At 42.9% G+C, this 20841-nt stretch overlaps 1 protein-coding gene across 1 annotated transcript in view; it reads left to right on the top strand.

Moving 5' to 3' along the window:
• The window catches only part of LOC120063948 (nebulin-like), a 93435-nt gene extending 72933 nt beyond the window's left edge, over window positions 1-20502 (top strand). Inside the window, 22 exon segments of the mRNA XM_039014257.1 lie at window positions 4240-4350; window positions 4595-4699; window positions 5564-5668; window positions 6357-6461; window positions 7200-7310; window positions 9432-9542; window positions 10197-10310; window positions 10666-10770; window positions 10967-11071; window positions 13610-13717; window positions 14148-14252; window positions 14801-14881; window positions 15440-15458; window positions 15461-15519; window positions 16193-16285; window positions 16782-16874; window positions 17363-17470; window positions 17700-17886; window positions 18011-18103; window positions 18285-18425; window positions 19164-19267; window positions 19574-20502. Coding sequence (XP_038870185.1) covers window positions 4240-4350; window positions 4595-4699; window positions 5564-5668; window positions 6357-6461; window positions 7200-7310; window positions 9432-9542; window positions 10197-10310; window positions 10666-10770; window positions 10967-11071; window positions 13610-13717; window positions 14148-14252; window positions 14801-14881; window positions 15440-15458; window positions 15461-15519; window positions 16193-16285; window positions 16782-16874; window positions 17363-17470; window positions 17700-17886; window positions 18011-18103; window positions 18285-18425; window positions 19164-19267; window positions 19574-19747 — 2337 coding nt within the window. The 3' untranslated portion in view covers window positions 19748-20502.
• The last annotated feature ends 339 nt before the right edge of the window (window positions 20503-20841 follow it).

Below are 20841 nucleotides of genomic sequence, written 5' to 3'. Positions count from 1 at the left end.
TCTCCTCTCCATAGTTACATGTTAATATACTAGTCCTCTCCATCTCCTCTCCATAGTTACATGTTAATATACTAGTCCTCTCCATCTCCTCTCCATAGTTACATGTTAATATACTAGTCCTCTCCATCTCCTCTCCATAGTTACATGTTAATATACTAATCCTCTCCATCTCCTCTCCATAGTTACATGTTAATATACTAGTCCTCTCCATCTCCTCTCCATAGTTACATGTTAATATACTAGTCCTCTCCATCTCCTCTCCATAGTTACATGTTAATATACTAGTCCTCTCCATCTCCTCTCCATAGTTACATGTTAATATACTAGTCCTCTCCATCTCCTCTCCATAGTTACATGTTACTATACTCCCCTTCATACCTGTACTACCCCTGTATAGCCCTCTCCCTTTCCTCCATATACTTATATTCCTCTCCCCTGTACTGTCTTTCAGCAGGCAAAACTGTGTTGTAATGCAGAGTTGTAGTGTTGTTACATTGTTGAAACAACATCATTTCAAGCAGTTTTGCCTGCAGGGTCCATCTCTCCCTCCCTAATCCCCTGTCTCTACTTGCTCCCTCCATCCTGTCGTGTCTTTGTTTTCTCACCCTGCCGTCTTACTGCTGCTTTGTAGGAGGAGTTGGAAGCCAGGCCCTCCCTCCACGGAGCTGCTTCCATCGATACTCCTCAGAGCCGCCACCTTAAGAAAATGAGTGCCCTGACTAGTAATGTAAGAAAGGAATAACTGAGACCCTGGGGCGGGGACCAATGGGCTGCAACTTCCTGCAACTTCCTGTCTGTGCCTTGTGACTTCTTTTCTCCTTCTATTCAATGACTCACTGATTGATTGATTTCTGGGAGTGTTTGTTGGGGCACCTCTGCTTCCATAATTCAAGAGGACATTTTTTAATTTCTGTTATGATTTGATCATTTTTCCTCCCTTTTTCCTCAATTTTCTTGTTTTCATTTGACCTACCTTCTTTGTATGTCTCCCATCGCAAGCTTCGCTGGTCGCCAAACATAGACAAGCATGGTGATGCAATAACTATTTTCCTAAAAGTCAATGAAAAATATTAAATAGATTTTAATTTTTTAAATTCTGAGTTGGATCAACATGTTAAAGGATAAATGTCTGAATAGCCGGGACATGTAGTCGATGTCTCGGTCTGATGTGGTATGACCCCTGCAGTGATACCGTGCCATGGGCTTATTGTTGTTGCATCATTCTACAGAATTACAGAATTATCTCTGTGCTATGAGGACTGTGTACATCCTGTATCAAAGCTTATCTAAGGCATCTTATTCACAACTCGTTGTGTAACAGTAGGAGACAGAGTTGACCCCTATGAGAACCATTTTATTAGTTTGCCAGAAGTTCTGTCACTGCCTTTTCATTTGGAGCATATTATAATTAGAAGATTATTTTGCTCATTTCTTTTGGATTTACACACTCCTCCATTCCTCTCTCTCCCTCTTTCTCTCTCCCTGGTGTTTCTCTTTCTCTATCTCTCCCCGATGTTTCTCTCTCCCTGGTGTTTCTCTCTCTCTCTCTCCCTCTTTCTCTCTCTATATCTCCCTCTTTCTCTCTATCTCTCCCTCTTTCTCTCTATCTCTCCGTGGTGTTTCTCTCTCTATCTCTCCTTCTTTCTCTCTCTATATCTCCCTCTTTCTCTCTATCTCTCCGTGGTGTTTCTCTCTCTATCTCTCCTTCTTTCTCTCTCTATATCTCCCTCTTTCTCTCTATCTCTCCCTGGTGTTTCTCTCTCTCCCTCTTTCTCTCTATCTCCCCAATGTTTCTCTCTCTCCCTCTTTCTCTCTCTATCTCTCCCTGGTGTTTCTCTCTGTCTCTCTCCCTCTTTCTCTCTCTATCTCTCCCTGGTGTTTCTCTCTGTCTCTCTCTATCTCTCCCTGGTGTTTCTCTCTGTCTCACTCCCTCTTTCTCTGTCTCTCTCCCTCTTTCTCTCTCTATCTCTCCCTGGTGTTTCTCTCTCTCTCTCCCCGATGTTTCTCTCTCTCCCTCTTTCTCTCTCTATCTCTCCCCGATGTTCTTCTCTCTCCCTCTTTCTCTCTATCTCTCCCTGGTGTTTCTCTCTCTCCCTCTTTCTCTCTATCTCTCCCAGATGTTCCTCTCTCTCCCTCTTTCTCTCTCTATCTCTCCCTGGTGTTTCTCTCTCTCCCCCTTTCTCTCTCTATCTCTCCCAGATGTCTCCCTCTTTCTCTCTATCTCTCCCAGATGTTTCTCTCTCTCCCTCTTTCTCTCTCTATCTCTCCCTGGTGTTTCTCTCTCTCCCTCTTTCTCTCTCTATCTCTCCCTGGTGTTTCTCTCTCTATCTCTCCCTGGTGTTTCTCTCTCTCTCTCTCCCCGATGGTTCTCTCTCTCCCTCTTTCTCTCTCTATCTCTCCCTGGTGTTTCTCTCTCTCCCTCTTTCTCTCTCTATCTCTCCCTGGTGTTTCTATCTCTCCCTCTTTCTCTCTATCTCTCCCTGGTGTTTCTCTATCTCTCCCCGGTGTTTCTCTCTCTCCCTCTTTCTCTCTCTCCCCGATGTTCTTCTCTCTCCCTCTTTCTCTGTCTCTCTCCCTGTTTCTCTCTCTATCTCTCCCTGGTGTTTCTCTCTCTCTCTCCCCGATGTTTCTCTCTCTCCCTCTTTCTCTCTCGATCTCTCCCTGGTGTTTCTCTCCCTGGTGTTTCTCTCTCTCCCTCTTTCTCTCTCTCTCTCCCAGATGTTTCTCTCTCTCCCTCTTTCTCTCTCTATCTCTCCCAGATGTTCCTCTCTCTCCCTCTTTCTCTCTCTATCTCTCCCTGGTGTTTCTCTCTCTCCCTCTTTCTCTCTCTATCTCTCCCAGATGTTCCTCTCTCTCCCTCTTTCTCTCTCTATCTCTCCCTGGTGTTTCTCTCTGTCTCACTCCCTCTTTCTCTGTCTCTCTCCCTCTTTCTCTCTCTATCTCTTCCCTGGTGTTTCTCTCTCTCTCTCCCCGATGTTTCTCTCTCTCCCTCTTTCTCTCTCTATCTCTCCCCGGTGTTCTTCTCTCTCCCTCTTTCTCTCTATCTCTCCCTGGTGTTTCTCTCTCTCCCTCTTTCTCTCTATCTCTCCCAGATGTTCCTCTCTCTCCCTCTTTCTCTCTCGATCTCTCCCTGGTGTTTCTCTCCCTGGTGTTTCTCTCTCTCCCTCTTTCTCTCTCTCTCTCCCAGATGTTTCTCTCTCTCCCTCTTTCTCTCTCTATCTCTCCCAGATGTTCCTCTCTCTCCCTCTTTCTCTCTCTATCTCTCCCTGGTGTTTCTCTCTCTCCCTCTTTCTCTCTCTATCTCTCCCAGATGTTCCTCTCTCTCCCTCTTTCTCTCTCTATCTCTCCCTGGTGTTTCTCTCTCTCCCTCTTTCTCTCTCTATCTCTCCCAGATGTTCCTCTCTCTCCCTCTTTCTCTCTCTATCTCTCTCTGGTGTTTCTCTCTCTCCCTCTTTCTCTCTCTATCTCTCCCAGATGTTCCTCTCTCTCCCTCTTTCTCTCTCTATCTCTCCCTGGTGTTTCTCTTTCTCCCTCTTTCTCTCCCTGGTGTTTCTCTCTCTCCCTCTTTCTCTCTCTATCTCTCCCTGGTGTTTCTCTCTCTATCTCTCCCTGGTGTTTCTCTCTCTCCCTCTTTCTCTATCTCTCCCTGGTGTTTATCTCTCTCTCTCTCTCTCTCTCTCTCTCCCTGACTTTTCTTCAGCTGGTTCCTCTACTGATTAGGAGTACCTCAGACTCTCTCTGCAATGGGATCCCAGCATCACTTTCTCCCTCATTTCCTATTTCTGACTACCATATATACTGTTCCAACAGCCTATATATGAAGTAAATGTTCTGTGTGTACATTTGTTTCCCATGCCTGTTATGTCTTAATTGCCTTCTGGGGTTAGTTTGCTCATTGAAAGTAAAATGTGTTATACCCACAGATACATTATATCAAATTAGTCCTAGAAGGCAACCTATGGTTTTTGACTTCAAATGGTTATGCTGTATAACAAGGGCTAATAACAGAGTACAGTAAGGAGTTACATAGATTCAGAAATTCTGAATTTGGATCCCTCTAAAATCATTGAACTAACCATGAGCCCTTTTTATATTATGTGACCGAATACTGTATTCTGGTGTACTGTTTTTCTCCTCGTTAATCCTACTCTCTCTGGGTCTGATTTTATTGGCTTACCTTCCTCACAGACACAATCAGACTGAGACTAACACACACACTGCCGTATGATATCCCTCCAGGTGCAGTACAAGGCCAAGTATGACAAGGAGAAGGGACTCAGGCCAAAGTATGACATGAAGGAAAGTGTTGTTTACAAGACTCAGAAGGATGCACACCAGCTGGCTAGTGAGGTACGTGTTGCACTCACCCAAGTAGGAGTACCACTCTTTTAATATGATAAATACTCATTCAGACTAATGGGTCTTTACTCACAGGTGTTTATCAAAGATATACCAAGCAACCGGGACCAAGTAGTTCATGAGATGTACTATAGAAAACTCTATAATAATATATCTATATAATAATTACACTATATCTATTTAATAGCTCTCTATAATACGATGATGTTCCTTTGTCTGTCTTCTCATCTCACAGGTGAAGTACAAGGGCGACCTGAAGAAGCTGCACAAACCTGTAACCGACATGGCAGAGTCTCTGTCCATGCAGCATAACCTGAGCACCAGCAAGCTGTCCAGTGACGTAAGACAATCTCACATAAGCCCTTGTACCACCGTCTTGAATCCCGGTAGTGTCATCATCACCATCATCCCGCGTTGCGTAACAACCGCCTTCTCAAAAACCAACCGCCTCGCCACGGCAACTCTCCAACCAAGTCATTCCATATCATTAGGAATCACTGGCTCTGCCTAGCTCTCTCCCAGCAGGCACATCTGGTTGTAATGACGTCATTTCAACCAGTTTACAACCAGAAATAGTTGGAATGTAGTTGTAATGACGTCATTTCAACCAGTTTACAACCAGAAATAGTTGGAATGTAGTTGTAATGGCGTCATTTCAACCAGTTTTGTCCTGCTTTGCTTATCTAAGCTATAGTAAAACACAGATCAATAGTGAGTTAATCCTCAAGGACATCATCTGGTAGTGACCCTGACCCTTCTCACCTTTGACCTACAAACTTCCTCACATAACCCCTTGTTCTCCCAATACTAGTACTAGAACCTGCTGTAACCTTCTTTTCCATGTCTTTTTCATTAATCTATGGTCTAGATTAGTCTTTTTCACACATCGTCTCTGTCTAGCATGTTATCGTGTGCAGAATTGATTTCTTCCTCTTTTCTTCATAAAAATCTAACTTAGTATATCATAACTTAGTCTTCTATAACCACTGACGCTCAGAACTTTCTGCCTCACTCTCTTTTTTTTAGTTTTCTTTCATTTCATTATTTTATTCCTTTTTATTCCCGCTCCTTAACTTTTTATAAAACATTCTTAAAAAATATATATATATATTTAAATGGGTAGCATTGAGTGAGCTAACGATAGTGGCTCTTTTTCCCTACGCCATTGTACTGAGCTGTTTACTGGGCGCTGATTCCCTCTTAGTACCAGTACAAGAAGAAACATGAGGACAGTAAGGGTCACTACCTCATGATTGCTGACTCACCAGAACAGCTTCATCACAAGGAGGCTTCAGAACTACAGAGTCACGTAAGTGGGCCAATGTATGGGACGACCTATGAATCAGTCCTATTGGCATCACCCGGTTTTAACTTCCTGTGTTTGAGACGTCAACTTCCTGTTTGAAAATCATCTCTCCAATATTACAATTCATCATGCGACCTGCGAATCTAAATTCTGAATTGTCCCAGGTTTCTTCTCCAACCTGTAAAATCATGAAATAGTGGAACACTTTGAGACATAATGAGTGTTTGTATTGTTGACTTGCAAAAACAGTTTTACTGGAAGTATTGGTTGGGCTGTGTGTTATTATGTAAGTGATTTTTTTAATGAATCCACTCGTCACACCATCATTAAACCTGAGAGGTTTATACCGCAATCCTTATAAACTGGTTCCCGTGCGTCCATTCTGTGTGGAGTAATTTTGCCCTCTGGATTAGAAGGGAAAAATGAACTTCCCCTGGTTTAAGTGGAAACGATATCTGTACCAGAATTCACCATATTGAAACAAATCTGCGTCATAAACCCCGTTCTGAAGACACCTTGTTACACTGTTATGGTGTTATAGCCCAGTTGGCATCTTTTAGGCCTCAATGGTAACTTTAAATGGCCTATTTAGTCATATTTATTCAATAAAGTAAGTCAACTTTATTCAATAAATACATTTAGAGACTATGATATTGTGAATATATTTGTCTGACTCCTGTTTGTCTGACAGGTGAAGTACAAGGAGAAGTATGAGAAGGCTAAAGGAAAGGCCATGCTGGACTTCGAGACCCCCACCTATGTGACGGCTAAGGAAGCCCAGCACATGCAAAGCGCGGTAAATAGACATATCGTTTCAACCCAATATCTAACTGTTGGTTCAAACAACCATTTTACTTTGCAGTTTGGAGTTTCGCTGATGCTCAGAAGAGAACACGGAACACTCAACTGTTTTTGCCTGACAATGTATTTGTACTGTATTTCTGGGGTGGTATTTGGAGATTCTGTAGACTGTTGTGTGTTCTCCATAAGTGTTACTACAATGTCTGTGAACTGTACTTTCGCTATGTGTAATTTGATGTGAAAGGTAAGCACTAGCGCCTATAACAGATTTCTATGGCACTGACACATGATGTACTGTAAGTTCAGAAATCCAAATGTTCCTCTGATGATCCAGGGTTAAGGTACGGTACTGGATGTCTGTCTGGTAATCATGTTTCCCTGCTAGTGCACAGACAGACTGACGCAAAACATAAGACTTGCCATACTGCGTGGATTTAATTTAGGGAACATGTTTCAACTATTGACTGCTGAAGAAGACTTGGCTCCTTACACAAAAGAGCACTATTATACATGCACAAACACAAAAAGGTTTCAAATATTATATTGTGTGTACAAAAACACTACCCACACCAGAGGTATACTGTGGTAATGCGTAAAGCAATACACCCCTGATTTGTTCTTAGTAAGAATATTGAGGTGAAGCTTGCATTGTGACTGTGGACTTACTACGCTTGGATGTTATACGTTGTAGCTCAGCTGTGTCTGTCACTTGTCTTACCTTTGTGGCTAATAGAAAGACTATCATAAGGAATATGAGGAGTCCATAAAGGGAAAGAACCTCTCAGGCTTGGAGGTCACCCCTGCCATGTTACATGTCAGACATGCCACCAAAATAGCCAGCGAGGTAACAAACGGGCATTTACCACCTCTTTCAACTCCTCATTCTTCTTCTCCTCCTCCAGTTCCTAATTCCCCTCCTCCTTCTCCTCCTCCTCATCCAGTTCTTCACTCTCCTCCTCATTCTCCTCATTCTCCTCCTCCTCTTCACCCACCCCTGGTAATCGTACTAAGTCCCTCACAACCACCACAGCCCTCCTTCTTTTAATCCCACTTGTGACTTTTTCTTAATTGTTCTGTCCCACCCAGGTTAGATGTGGTCAGTTTGCATGCTTCGCCACCTGAAGATAATACACTCTATGACTATTACACATAATAAATACACACTTTTCCATGTTCATAGTACCATAGTAATGCTGCGTGACTATTTTAGTTGTAGAATTTGTTTTATTGTCATGTCTGCGCTGTCATCTATGTTGACATCCTGATTTGTTTAGTTCCCTCCATCCAGTAGGACACTACAGGAGGTTTGGTGCAAAACAACCATTCCCTCCATCCAGTAGGACACTACAGGAGGTTTGGTGCAAAACAAACCATTCCCTCCATCCAGTAGGACACTACAGGAGGTTTGGTGCAAAACAACCATTCCCTCCATCCAGTAGGACACTACAGGAGGTTTGGTGCAAAACAACCATTCCCTCCATCTAGTAGGACACTACAGGAGGTTTGGTGCAAAACAACCATTCCCTCCATCTAGTAGGACACTACAGGAGGTTTGGTGCAAAACAACCATTCCCTCCATCTAGTAGGACACTACAGGAGGTTTGGTGCAAAACAACCATTCCCTCCATCTAGTAGGACACTACAGGAGGTTTGGTGCAAAACAACCATTCCCTCCATCTAGTAGGACACTACAGGAGGTTTGGTGCAAAACAAACCATTCCCTCCATCTAGTAGGACACTACAGGAGGTTTGGTGCAAAACAACCATTCCCTCCATCTAGTAGGAAACTACAGGAGTGTTGGTGCAAAACAACCATTCCCTCCATCTAGTAGGACACTACAGGAGGTTTGGTGCAAAACAAACCATTCCCTCCATCTAGTAGGACACTACAGGAGGTTTGGTGCAAAACAAACCATTCCCTCCATCTAGTAGGACACTACAGGAGGTTTGGTGCAAAACAAACCATTCCCTCCATCTAGTAGGACACTACAGGAGGTTTGGTGCAAAACAAACCATTCCCTCCATCTAGTAGGACACTACAGGAGGTTTGGTGCAAAACAAACCATTCCCTCCATCTAGTAGGACACTACAGGAGGTTTGGTGCAAAACAACCATTCCCTCCATCTAGTAGGACACTACAGGAGGTTTGGTGCAAAACAACCATTCCCTCCATCTAGTAGGACACTACAGGAGGTTTGGTGCAAAACAAACCATTCCCTCCATCTAGTAGGACACTACAGGAGGTTTGGTGCAAAACAAACCATTCCCTCCATCTAGTAGGACACTACAGGAGGTTTGGTGCAAAACAACCATTCCCTCCATCTAGTAGGACACTACAGGAGGTTTGGTGCAAAACAAACCATTCCCTCCATCTAGTAGGACACTACAGGAGGTTTGGAGCAAAACAAACCATTCCCTCCATCTAGTAGGACACTACAGGAGGTTTGGTGCAAAACAACTGTCTGCATTTGTCTGCTTTGTCCATCTGGTTTTTCTGTCTGGTTTGGCTTTGTAAATGAGCCCTGTTTCCTGTGTTTGTTGTGCATTATGCCCTAATGAAATGTAGGCATGAGTGCTTTTGACAAAGAGCCTCATGAACAAACTGTCTTGTACCAAATATTCTGTGGGAATTTATTGTCCTATTGTCTGATAAAATGGGATTGTTTTTTTAATCAGGCTGCTTACCAAACTCACCAATGTCTTTCCAATGTCTAATTTAATAAGTCTATTGGTCATAATACTTATTGTAAAAAATAAGAATAATGTCCGATTTGGCAACTCAATATTTGTCTATACATGCCAACCAAAACCAGAACTGGTCTGTCATAATCTGAAGGCGAGACTTGGTGGCTTTGAGCGGTACTACCACCTGAGCCATTACCGTACCGTGTCCTGTCTGTGTGCCCTGCCTGTGTTACCCTGCCTGTCTCTCTGCAGCCTCTCTATTCTTCCTTCCGCCCCATAGAGAGATTACAGGAGGGATCTAGAGGAGGGGGTGAAGGGTAAAGGGCTAACTGTTTTTGAGGAAACTCCTGAGCTTTTGAGAGCAAGGAACGCCACTGCTATCCTGAGTCAGGTAGGACTGCTACAGATGGAACAGGCTTCTTCTCTAATCCCTCGCTCATCCCCCTCTTCCTCTGCTTCTTCTCCTCCTCCTCTTCCTGCTTCATCACCTAACTAACCAGGCAGCTGATTGGTTTTCTTCTTGGCTCTGGCTAATGACATCACTAATGTGTTTCCAACGCAGTTGTGGAGCTAATAGTGTCGTTCCCCCAGCCTGGTCTCAGATCTGTTTGTGTTGTCTTGCTAACTCCAATGTTGACAGTGACTACAGGAGTAGGCAAGACAGCGCAAACAGATCTGGCACCAGGCTAGTAGTTCCCCAGGTTAACCAGATAATATGGTGTCTGAAACAACTTTCACTGAGATTCACACTAAACCTTCTTCTGTCTTTCAGCTCTGAGTGGACCCTTCCTGTCTCACATCACTCTCCCTCACTTGTAACTTAATCCCATTATCTGTTCCTGTTGGTTTGTGATGCTAAGCTCTCTGTTCACGGTTCCCTAGGAGTCTCCTTAATCATCCCCTTAGCTGAAGATGTTTTAACCTGTGACGTTTCTGGTTCTGCAGCCCCTAAACCAATGTGACATAATATCCAGTAGTTATTTTGAATACTCACTATAAATAGTATTGTGTTTGACTTGACTGTGTGTAATGTGGCTGTTTGCAGAAAGAGTACAAGAAGACATTGGAGACAGAGATCAAGGGCAAGGGAATGTTGGCATTGGCTACAGACACGCCAGACTTCATGAGGGCTAGGAATGCTACAGACATCCTCAGCCAGGTCAGTGGGACTGGGTTTTTGGGCCAAGACACCCTTGTTTTGTAATATGTGCATTAAGTCCAGTAATTTCAAAAAGCATAATACATTATAGCCATATTTTTTTAGGTGATAACTACCAGAGAAGCAGTTTCTTGTAACCTAGAAGCTATTTCATATTGTCCAACTGTCTTCGTTATACCTGAGTTGCTGTATAGCTATTTTACATGTAATGAATGCACACTATAATCATAACCACTTTGTTATGTTCATTGCCTTCAATACTGTAATTGTGTACTGAACAACCACTCTCCATCAGTGCATGTAGATGTTATTTAACAAAGAGTGTGTTTCTGAGCTGCAGTTTGTCCCTCCTCAGCAAAAGTACAAGCAGACTGCTGAGGCGGACAGGGCTAGCTACACTAGTGTTATCGACACCCCTGACATCCTCCACGCACAAAATATCAGGAACATGGTCAGCCAGGTAAGAGGAATGCTACAAACTACTATGGATGTCTATTATTAAAAGTGTACGTAAACGCTTCATAAACTATGTAGATACATTTTGCATCGATTTGATTGATATAGACTCATTTGCTTTGAATAAATTGCCATTAGAGTTGAATGACCAAGCTCTTATGTGACGTCTCTCTCTCTCTCTGTGTACTTTGTCCCAACAGAAAAAGTACAGGGAGGAGGCTGAGAAGTGCATGTCTCACTATGTGCCCGTCCTGGACACCCCTGAGATGATGAGAGTCCGTGAGAATCAGAAGAACTTCAGCACTGTAAGTAGAAGCCTTTTAAAACTCTCCATTCCATTTTAGAACCTTCTGTTTTAGAACCCTCCGTTTGGTACCAAGGCCTAGGTTCCAGGTCTCAGGTTCACCATGTCCCCATGTCAGTCAGTGGCAGCAAGGTGTCTCTCTGTTCATCTTCAGTGTCTTGACTTCAAAGTATCACCTTCAATACTTTATATACATGTATATGTTCATTGTTTCTTTATGGACATCTGTTGTGTTGTGCTGTCTGAACTAAAAGAAACCAGCAGCATATGGACATTATGTTTATTATCTAATTACCGATTCAGAAAAGCCAGGCTCAAGACTTTTTATTGTCGTTTGAAAGTACAGTAGCTAATTTCATAATTTAGTTTACACTGAAAAAATATATAAATGCAACATGTAAAGTGTTGGTCCCATGTTTCATGTGCTGAAATAATAGATCCCAGAAATGTTTCTTACGCCCAAAAATGCTTATTTCGCTCCAACTTTGCGCACAAATTTGTTTACATCCCTGTTAGTTAGCATTTCTTATTTGCCAAGATAATCTATCCACCTGAGAGGTGTGGCATATCCTGAAGCTGATTAAATAGCATGATCATTACACAGGTGCACCTTGTGCTGGGAACAATAAAAGGCCACTCCAAATTTTTTTTTTTACAGTTTTGTCTCACAAGCCGCCTCCAACCTTGTTTTAGAGAATTTGGCAGTACGTCCAACCGGCCTCACAACCGCAGACGTTGTGTGGGCAAGCGGTTTGCTGATGTCAACGTTGTAAACAGAGTGCCCTATGGTGGCGGTGGGGTTATGGTCCGGGCAGGCATACGCTACGGACAACGAACACAATTGCATTTTATTGATGGCAATTTGAATGCACAGCGATACCGCGACGAGATCCTGAGGCCTATTGTGAGGCTCATTTTTTTAAAGGTATCTGTGACCAACAGATGCATATATGTATTCCCAATCATGTGAAATCCTTAGATTAGGGCCGAATGAATTTATTTCAATTGACCGATTTCCTTATATGAACTGTAACTCAGTAAAATCTTTGAAATTGTTGCGTGTTGCATTTATATTTTTGTTCAGTATATGTAATAACAGAATGGCTTATTAGATACCGTTGAAGTCGGAAGTTCACATACACCTTAGCCAAATACATTTAAACTCAGTTTTTCACAATTCCTGACATTTAATCCTAGTAAACATTCCCTGTCTTAGATCAGTTAGGATCACCACTTTATTTAAGAATGTGAAATGTCAAAATAATAGTTGAGAGAATGATTTATTTCAGCTTTTATTTCTCATCACATTCCCAGTGGGTCAGAAGTTTACATACACTCCATTAGTATTTGGTAGCATTGCCTTTAAATTGTTTAACTTGGGTCAAATGTTTCGGGTAGCCTTCCACAAGCTTCCCACAATAAGTTGGGTGAATTTTGGCCCATTCCACCTGACAGAGCTGGTGTAACTGAGTCAGGTTTGTAGGCCTCCTTACTCGCACGCGCTTTTTCAGTTCTGCCCACAAATTTTCTATAGGATTGAGGTCAAGGCTTTGTGATGGCCACTCCAATACCTTGACTTTGTTGTCCTTAAGCCATTTTGCCACAACTTTGGAAGTATGCTTGGGGTCATTGTCCTTTTGGAAGACCCATTTGCAACCAAGCTTGAACTTCCTGACTTGATGTCTTGAGATGTTGCTTCAATATATCCACATAATTTTCCATCCTCATGATGCCATCTATTTTGTGAAGTGCACCAGTTCCTCCTGCAGTAAAGCACCCCCACAACATGATGCTGCCACCCCCGTGCTTCACGTTTGGGATGGTGTTCTTCGGCTTGCAAGCCTCCCCCTTTTTCCTCCCCAAATAACAATGGTCATTATGGCCAAACAGTTCTATTTTTGTTTCATCAGACCAAAGGACATTTCTCCTTTCAGGTTAATGCGTCTCCTTCCTGAGCGGTATGACGGCTGCGTGATCCCATGGTGTTTATACTTGCGTACTATTGTTTGTACAGATGAACGTGGTACCTTCAGGCATTTGGCAATTGCTCCCAAGGATGTACCAGACTTGTGGAGGTCTACAATTTATTTTCTGAAGTCTTGGCTGATTTCTTTCGATTTTCCCATGATGTCAAGCAAAGTGGCACTGGGTTTGAAGGTAGGCCTTGAAATACTTTCACAGGTACACCTCCAATTAACTGGAATGATGTCAATTAGCCTATCAGAAGCTTCTAAAGCCATGACATCATTTTTGTTTAAGGGCACAGTCAACTTAGTTTATGTAAACTTCTGACCCACTGGAATTGTGATACAGTGAATTATAAGTGAAATAATCTGTCTTTAAACAATTTTTGGAAAAATTACTTGTGTCATGCACAAAGTAGATGTCCTAACCGACTTGCCAAAACTATAGTTTGTTAACAAGAAATGTGTGGAGTGGTTGAAAAACAAGTTTTAATGACTCCAATCTCCCTTTTCTTTTCTTGATGTTTTTGTTATTGGGAGACATGTTAACTGCACTTGTGCTCTTTTCCCTGTAGCTTCAGTACCAGACAGACCACCTTAAAAACGTAAAAGGCAAAGTGTCGTCAATAAAGGAAAGCCCTGAAATTCTTTGTGTTAACGAGAATACAAAAAATTTCAGTTGGGTATACCTACTGCTCCATGAGTATTTAAAAATATATATATGTTTCACCTTTTCTAATAGCACATTTTCACTTCTTTCTTTTCCTCCCCTTTCTTATTACCCTTATTACCCTCTTGAACTGATAGTGAGAGATTAATCATAGCCAAACTTGTGTTTCTGTATTAGGTTAATAACATTTTTAGATTTTAGACCTCTGGTTTGAGCAATGTCATTATGAAATACAGCATATGGTAACACTTTGAGGCAACAGGTTTAATGCTTTATTACTCGTAATGTCATGTGTCATCTAGAAATGTTTTCTTTCTGTTTTTTGTCTGTTGTAGGCCTAGCTGTCTTTTCCCTGTATTTTTCCCATGCACAAATCACTCAACCAACCTCTCAACTGATAGAACAAAGACTCACTACTGTTTTCCTCCTCTTACCGTTTAAAGATTTGGTACAAAGAGGACTTGGGAGGAGGAACAGCTCTGTCAGACACCCCAGAGATGGACAGAGTTAAATGCAATCAGACAAACATTAGCACGGTACACTATAGGGTGACCCTGCCTGTCTTCACTCAGTCTACGCTTCCATGCCATAGGCTCCATGTTGAACCCCCCCCAGATCTCAAATTTAACAAAAACAAAACACCATATAATGTTTTAATCTCTACATAATTGCAACCATTTTTTCTTTTCACATTTTCAACCCCGTTTTGCAGAGTTTGTGCTAATCATCAGAACATTAAAATAATTAATTAACGTTACATCTAAGATCTGTAATAAATTAAACCAAATATCTACCTTTCGTTCGCTCAGAGGTTCCCTAGTCAGTTATATAATTTGCAGTATATTCTGTAAAAGCAAAAGCACTTAACTGCTGTTGACATGCAATGTAAATGTCACAACTGTGTTATCTACCTGCTTTATGCCAAGCTGCATTCTCACTGTCTTCAGTGAGGCCATCGTCCTTGCTGCTGCTGCTGTATGCGTGTAGTGTACGTGTAGTATACATGTAGTGTACAGTACGTGTGCTTTATATCTGTTATCTGTCTTGCTTTGTCTCTGTCTCTGTGTTTCTCATGGAACCCCTAGAGTAGGTCAAGGACTCGTTGTGTCGGGGCACAGCCATCTCAGACCTACCGGGGGTGAAGAACGTTCGTGAGATGCAGAAGAACATCAGCTCGGTACTCGAGTTTCTATCTAGTCCCTCCCATAAAGGAGGCCCCCCATAATTTCCCAACCAACAAACCCCAAAACACCTCTCACACTCTCTGTCGTATGACCCCTAACTGACCTCCAATAATGCCCCCTAAAGCATCAGTGGTTATTCTCCTGACCTTTGACTTCTGTGTGCCAAGATGAAGTCTAGCGCTTCAAAATAACTTAGCGGTACAAAAATAACTGTCCTCCAAACTAAAGCCCTAAATAGATTCATCCCTTGTTTGTTTTCTTGGTTTTCTATTGGTTGGTTTCCTACCAGACAAACAAATTGCCTTTTGCTTTTTCTTCTCCATTTTTTGTTTCTATTAATCTTCATCATGTAATGTTTTTGTCTTTTAATTCTATTTCTTCAGTTTTCTTTACTGAAGTGCTGTGAGATTTTGAAACGGTAGTCTAACTATGACCCAAACCTTTGCATGCATTTTATGGCAGCTCTCATACGTTTACCATCTCCTTAGTTTTTATTTGAGTGGGCAATAAACCCTGTTTTTGACTGGTTGTCTCTGTGTTACTGTTTAAAGATTCAGTACAAAGAGGAGCAGCTATATCAGACCCCCCAGAGATGGACAGAGTTAAACGCAACCAGCAACACATTAGCATGGTACAGGTTTTTATACTGTCGTTCTTTACCCTCCATCTACCATCCATATAGTTCTACAGGGGCTTGATGATAAGGAGCAGGACAGGAGTATATCAATCATTGATTCATTCATTTATTCATTCATTTATATACTCCTGTCTGTCCTGCTCCTGTTACGCAAGCCCATGTACAACTCCAACCCCACTTTAATTCCCTGTCCAACCCTTTTTAGTCTTACCCCAGCCCAAAACCTGTTAAAAAATGTCCTAATGTAAAAATGAAGCGTACTATAAGTAGACAATGATTTAAAAATAGAATATTAAAACATGTCAAGTTCTCTGGTAACATGAAGCCACAATATGTTTAAACAATATGTTGGTGGCGGAACCCCTCCCTGTGAGTACATGCATATATCTAAATAGTCTATATTATTTCAGAAGAAGTGTATGATCCAAAAATATTTTGCTGAAGTTGCTGCTGTGTCCCATGTGTTCAATCTAGCTTTATTCTTCTGCATACGCTCTTGTCCCTTGTGCTATTAACAGTTCAATGTCATTTGTAGCTACAGTGCTTCCTGTAATCTGTTCTCTGCTGTCCGATGTCTCTGGTTCACAGTTGCTCTCTCTGTGTGTGTTTGTCCATTGTGACATCACCTCTCTTCTGCATGGGACCATAATGCTGATCTGATGGGTAGATAAAGTACAAGGACTCGTTGTGTCGGTGCACAGCCATCTCAGACCTACCGGAGGTGAAGAGGGTTCGTGAGATGCAGAAGAACATCAGCTCGGTACTAGAGGAAACCAATGCCAACACGTGTTTCTGTGTTTTTCACTGTTTAGTCGAGATTTGTGCGTGATCCTCCCTTACCTCCTTAAACTGTCTTCTCTATCGGTTCAGCCCTTGTCATCAACAATCAACCCTGATCCTAATACAACACATCATCCTTCTCCATCCTTCCTCGTTCCTTTCAATCTATCCTTCCACCTTCCGCCCTCAGTAAATCATCTTTGACTCTCCCTTCATTCTAACCTCAGCTAAAACACTCTCTTCAAAATTACTTCCTCACATTTTGAGTGTTTTTGCGTAACCTTTTTTTAATTTGTATCTCCACAGCAGCGTTCTTCCTTTAAGATGTGTGCTATTTATCTCCTGTTTTAGTGTGGCAACTAACATCCTTGCCATGCTGTGGAGGCTGGGATGTTTTAGTGTGTGTTGGTGTGTGTTGGATTGTGTTGTTGCAGTGTGTCTCACTGTCCCCTGGGGGCTGTGCTTCTGCCCTGTAGGTGTTGTATAAGGACAGTTCTGCCAAAGGAACGCCCCAGGTGTTCACTCCAGAGATGGAGAGAGCGAAACGGAACCAAGAACAGATTAGCTCGGTACACCAGCCGTCCTCCAGGACCTGTGTGCCCCTTTAGATCCCTTTAGAACCCACGTTAACCCTCTCATCTAACTCCCTCCTGTTCTTCTTCTGGCTCTAGTTAACCTCATTAATCAGATCTACAGTAGTCATCCTCTGCTCTCCTCATCTATTTGTATATCATGGCTAACCCTCTGCCTTGTTATTGAAACTAGTCAAGTCCTCCTTTTCCCCTGGCTTCCTCCCACTCCCAACACCCCAATTAAGGATTGGAACACACCCTCCTAACTCCATTATGAATTGGGACACGCCCTCTTAATCCACCCCCACTCTGAAGGTTTGAATCTCCCTGCTAATATCGTCTGAGGTCCCAATAATAAGCCCTTCTCAGAGTGACCCTATCTGTTGTTGTTGTGCCACATTCTGTCACACACAGGTTCAGCAGATAAAGGGGGTTAACTCTGGTGCTGACGTTGTTCCTCTGCTGTCCTCTCTGCTGTCCCACAGGTGCTGTACTCTGACAGCTTCCGTAAACAGGTGCAGGGCAAGGCTGCCTTTGTGCTGGACACACCTGAGATGAGACGCGTCAAGGAGACCCAGCGCAACATCTCTGGAGTGAGTCAATTGTTTTTGTAGATGTTATATCTCTTGTAGGCTTGTAAAGAGTATTTTTCTTGTAATAACACGTGCCAGACAAAATTTCTCACATTCATAATTCATACCCATGTAAAACCATACCACTAAAGTTGAAATATTGTCTTACCACTGGGTCCTTTATTAAAATGTAATAACAAATGCCATTCCCGACTGATATAAAACCATCCCACGGCTCTCTGTCCACCAGGTGAAATACCACCAGGACTTTGAGAAGAGTAAGGGCAGCTTCACTCCCACCACCTCTGACCCCGTGATGGACCGTGTGAAGAAGAACACCCAGGAGTTCAGCGACATCAACTACCGTGGCATCCAGAGACGTGTGGTGGAGATGGAGAAGAGACGCGTGGTGGAGCACGAACAGGAGACAGTCACCGGTACGCACGCGAGCACACACACACACACGCTGTGCCGAGACCCACAAACACCAACCAATTATTCTACATCCATTTGATCTATGTTGTAACAGCCGTTCTGTAAAACCTGTCTGTTCACCCTCAGATCTGCGTGTATGGCGCACCAACCCCGGCTCTGTGTTTGACTACGACCCTGCTGAGGACAACATCCAGTCCAGGAGTCTGCACATGATGTCAGGTAAGAGAGAGAGAGAAGCATCACACCTGAACAGCATAATCCACAGGAAACTCTTTGATTTGGCATATAAACATCTATAAGCATTTATAATTTTATTCATAATGGCCTAGTCATTCAATATAAAGTGCAACCAATATTTTTAGGTTTTGTTGAACCCTGACCTTTGCCCTCTGTGTGACAGTCCAAGCCCAGCGTCGCAGCAAGGAGCACTCCCGCTCCACCAGCGCTATGAGTGGTGTTGGCGATGAGAAGTCTGAGGTGTCTGAGGACCCAGCCCACCACGTGTCCCTGTACAGCAACGGCTTTGCTACCTCCTCCATGGGTAGGTCTACTGTAGTAGGCCCACCTCACACAATCACAACCCAGTTCAGATATCACACCACCAAACCCATAGACACTGAGTGTACAAAACATTAGGAACACCTCCCTAATATTGAGTTGCACCGTCTTTTGCCCCCAGAACAGCCTCAATTCGTCGGGGCATGGACACTACAAGGTGTTGAAAGCGTTCCAAAGGGATGCTGGCCCATGTTGACTCCAATGCTTCCCACAGTTGTGTCAAGTTCGCTAGATGCCTTTGGGTGGTGAACCATTCTTGATACACACAGGGAACTGTTGAGTGTTAAAAACCCAGCAGTGTTGCAGTTCTTGACACAAACCGGTGCACCTGGCACCTACTACCATACCCTGTTCAAAGGCACTTAAATATTTTGTCTTACCCATTCACCCTCTGAATGGCACACAAACATGTCTCGATTGTCTCAAGGCTTAAAAATCCTTCTTTAACCTGTTTCCTCCCCTTCATCTACACTGATTGAAGTGGATTTAACATGTGACCGCAATAAGGGATCATAGCTTTGACCTGGTCAGTCTATGTCATGGAAAGAGCAGGTGTTCCTAATGTTTTGTACACTCAGTGTAGATGGCAGACCTTTATATTCAAGTATTGTCAATACTTGGTACAGTCAGTGCCCTGTTCCCAGCTCGCTCTGGTAGAAGTATCTATACCTAAGGCCTCATTCTAACTGTGACAGCTGACTAATGTCTTTCCTATCTGCAGGTTACACACACACCAAGACCGTGGAGCTGCAGCAGAGGTCTTCCTCTGTAGCCACACAGCAGACCACCGTGTCCTCTGTCCCCTCCCACCCTTCCACCACCGGGGTGAGTACTGTACTTTGACTGTACCAGGCTCACAGGACATAGATCATTACCGTGGCAACCAGTCATCGTTGATGTTACTGACTGTGAAACAGAATTAGATTGTATTGCCTCCACATTGAGAAGGGAGATGCCAGAGAAACAGGGAGGCGTGTTGGAGTTTTGGGCAAATTTCCTTTTGGTGGGGTTGCTGTGCACTACTCACTACCATGTTCCAAAAATGTATATAAAGAAAAAATATGATAGTAAGCTATCCGTGGCTTTCTCTATATCAGCTGTCATTACTAAAACATTTTTTGTCCCGTTCAGAAAACTGTGCGTGCCATGTATGACTACTCCTCTGCCGACATGGACGAGGTCTCCTTCAAGGATGGTGATGTTATCGTAAACGTGCAGTCCATCGACGAGGGCTGGATGTACGGCACTGTGCAGCGCTCAGGCAAGACTGGCATGCTGCCGGCCAATTACGTTGAAGCAATCTAAAGACAAGTCCCACCCCCCCCCTCCCCCGGAGTGGGTGAGACACATCCACCTGGCCACCATCTACGGCTGAATCTGTCGCTTCGTAAACCTGTTATATGTGTAGACTATCGCTTAGATTAGATTTTTGTAGCTGTAGTCTATATGCAATTCTTGTTGATGCCCGTTTCCCAAGGCCCTGTGGATGTGACATGAGAAGCTGAAATGTATAAATATCTATATAGACTACTGTAGAAGAACATTCATCATTTTCCAAGACCTTATCTTGAAAGAACAATGACGAAAAGCCCATTATTTTGTAAATTGCAGACAGAACCTTATTTAACCAATGTCGGTTAAATATTTTTGAAAAGCTTTACTGAAAGTTAACTTTCACACAAAAACAGATGAGCTTACATGCGACGATAGGAAAGTGTAACGTATGGAGAGAATAAAGTTGTTTAATCACCTAAAAGCACAAGGGGTTGATGAAGAAAAGACGTGTAACCAGGGGTCTGTTCCTGAGGATGTAACATTACGGAACGTTCAGATAAGAATATAGTGTAGAACAGATATGAATAGAGCGGACACGATTCCCTATTCTTATTTCTGTCAGCGAGTTTCACCTCCCCGAATACACCCGTTTGAGAGTTCTAAGAGAAGCCTCTTCCCTCCTGAAGTAGCCGAAGGCTGGTCACTCATTGCATGTGTTTCGTTCCCTCGTCTGGGGGTAAAATACCTTCGATCAGTAGATAATAAAACACCAACCTGCTGCACTACTGAGGTCTTGTGTTCTTATTTCTCTACCTTGTGGCCTCGCTACATTACATATAGTTCAAGCCAGACACCACTTTAGCAGCTTGCGTAAAGGTATATCAATAATAACTTTGATATTGACAAAAGAACTGGACAAGCTGAAATCAAGTGAAGCCAAGTCAGTTTTTTAGGGAGCTGTTTTATTGACAAAACAAACCCTACCCTGGAGGCAGGTAATGTTGTGGCCTGGACATCTATGACAGCCTCAGTACTGGCATTAATCATGAATTCAGAAGTACATTGCCTTATGCTCACATACTGTATACAACTTCCCATACATCCAAAGAACAACACTGTGATAC

The sequence above is a fragment of the Salvelinus namaycush genome, chromosome 19, assembly GCF_016432855.1.
Source record: "Salvelinus namaycush isolate Seneca chromosome 19, SaNama_1.0, whole genome shotgun sequence".
NCBI lineage: Eukaryota > Metazoa > Chordata > Actinopteri > Salmoniformes > Salmonidae > Salvelinus > Salvelinus namaycush.
This window is presented reverse-complemented; position numbering and strand designations above follow the sequence as displayed.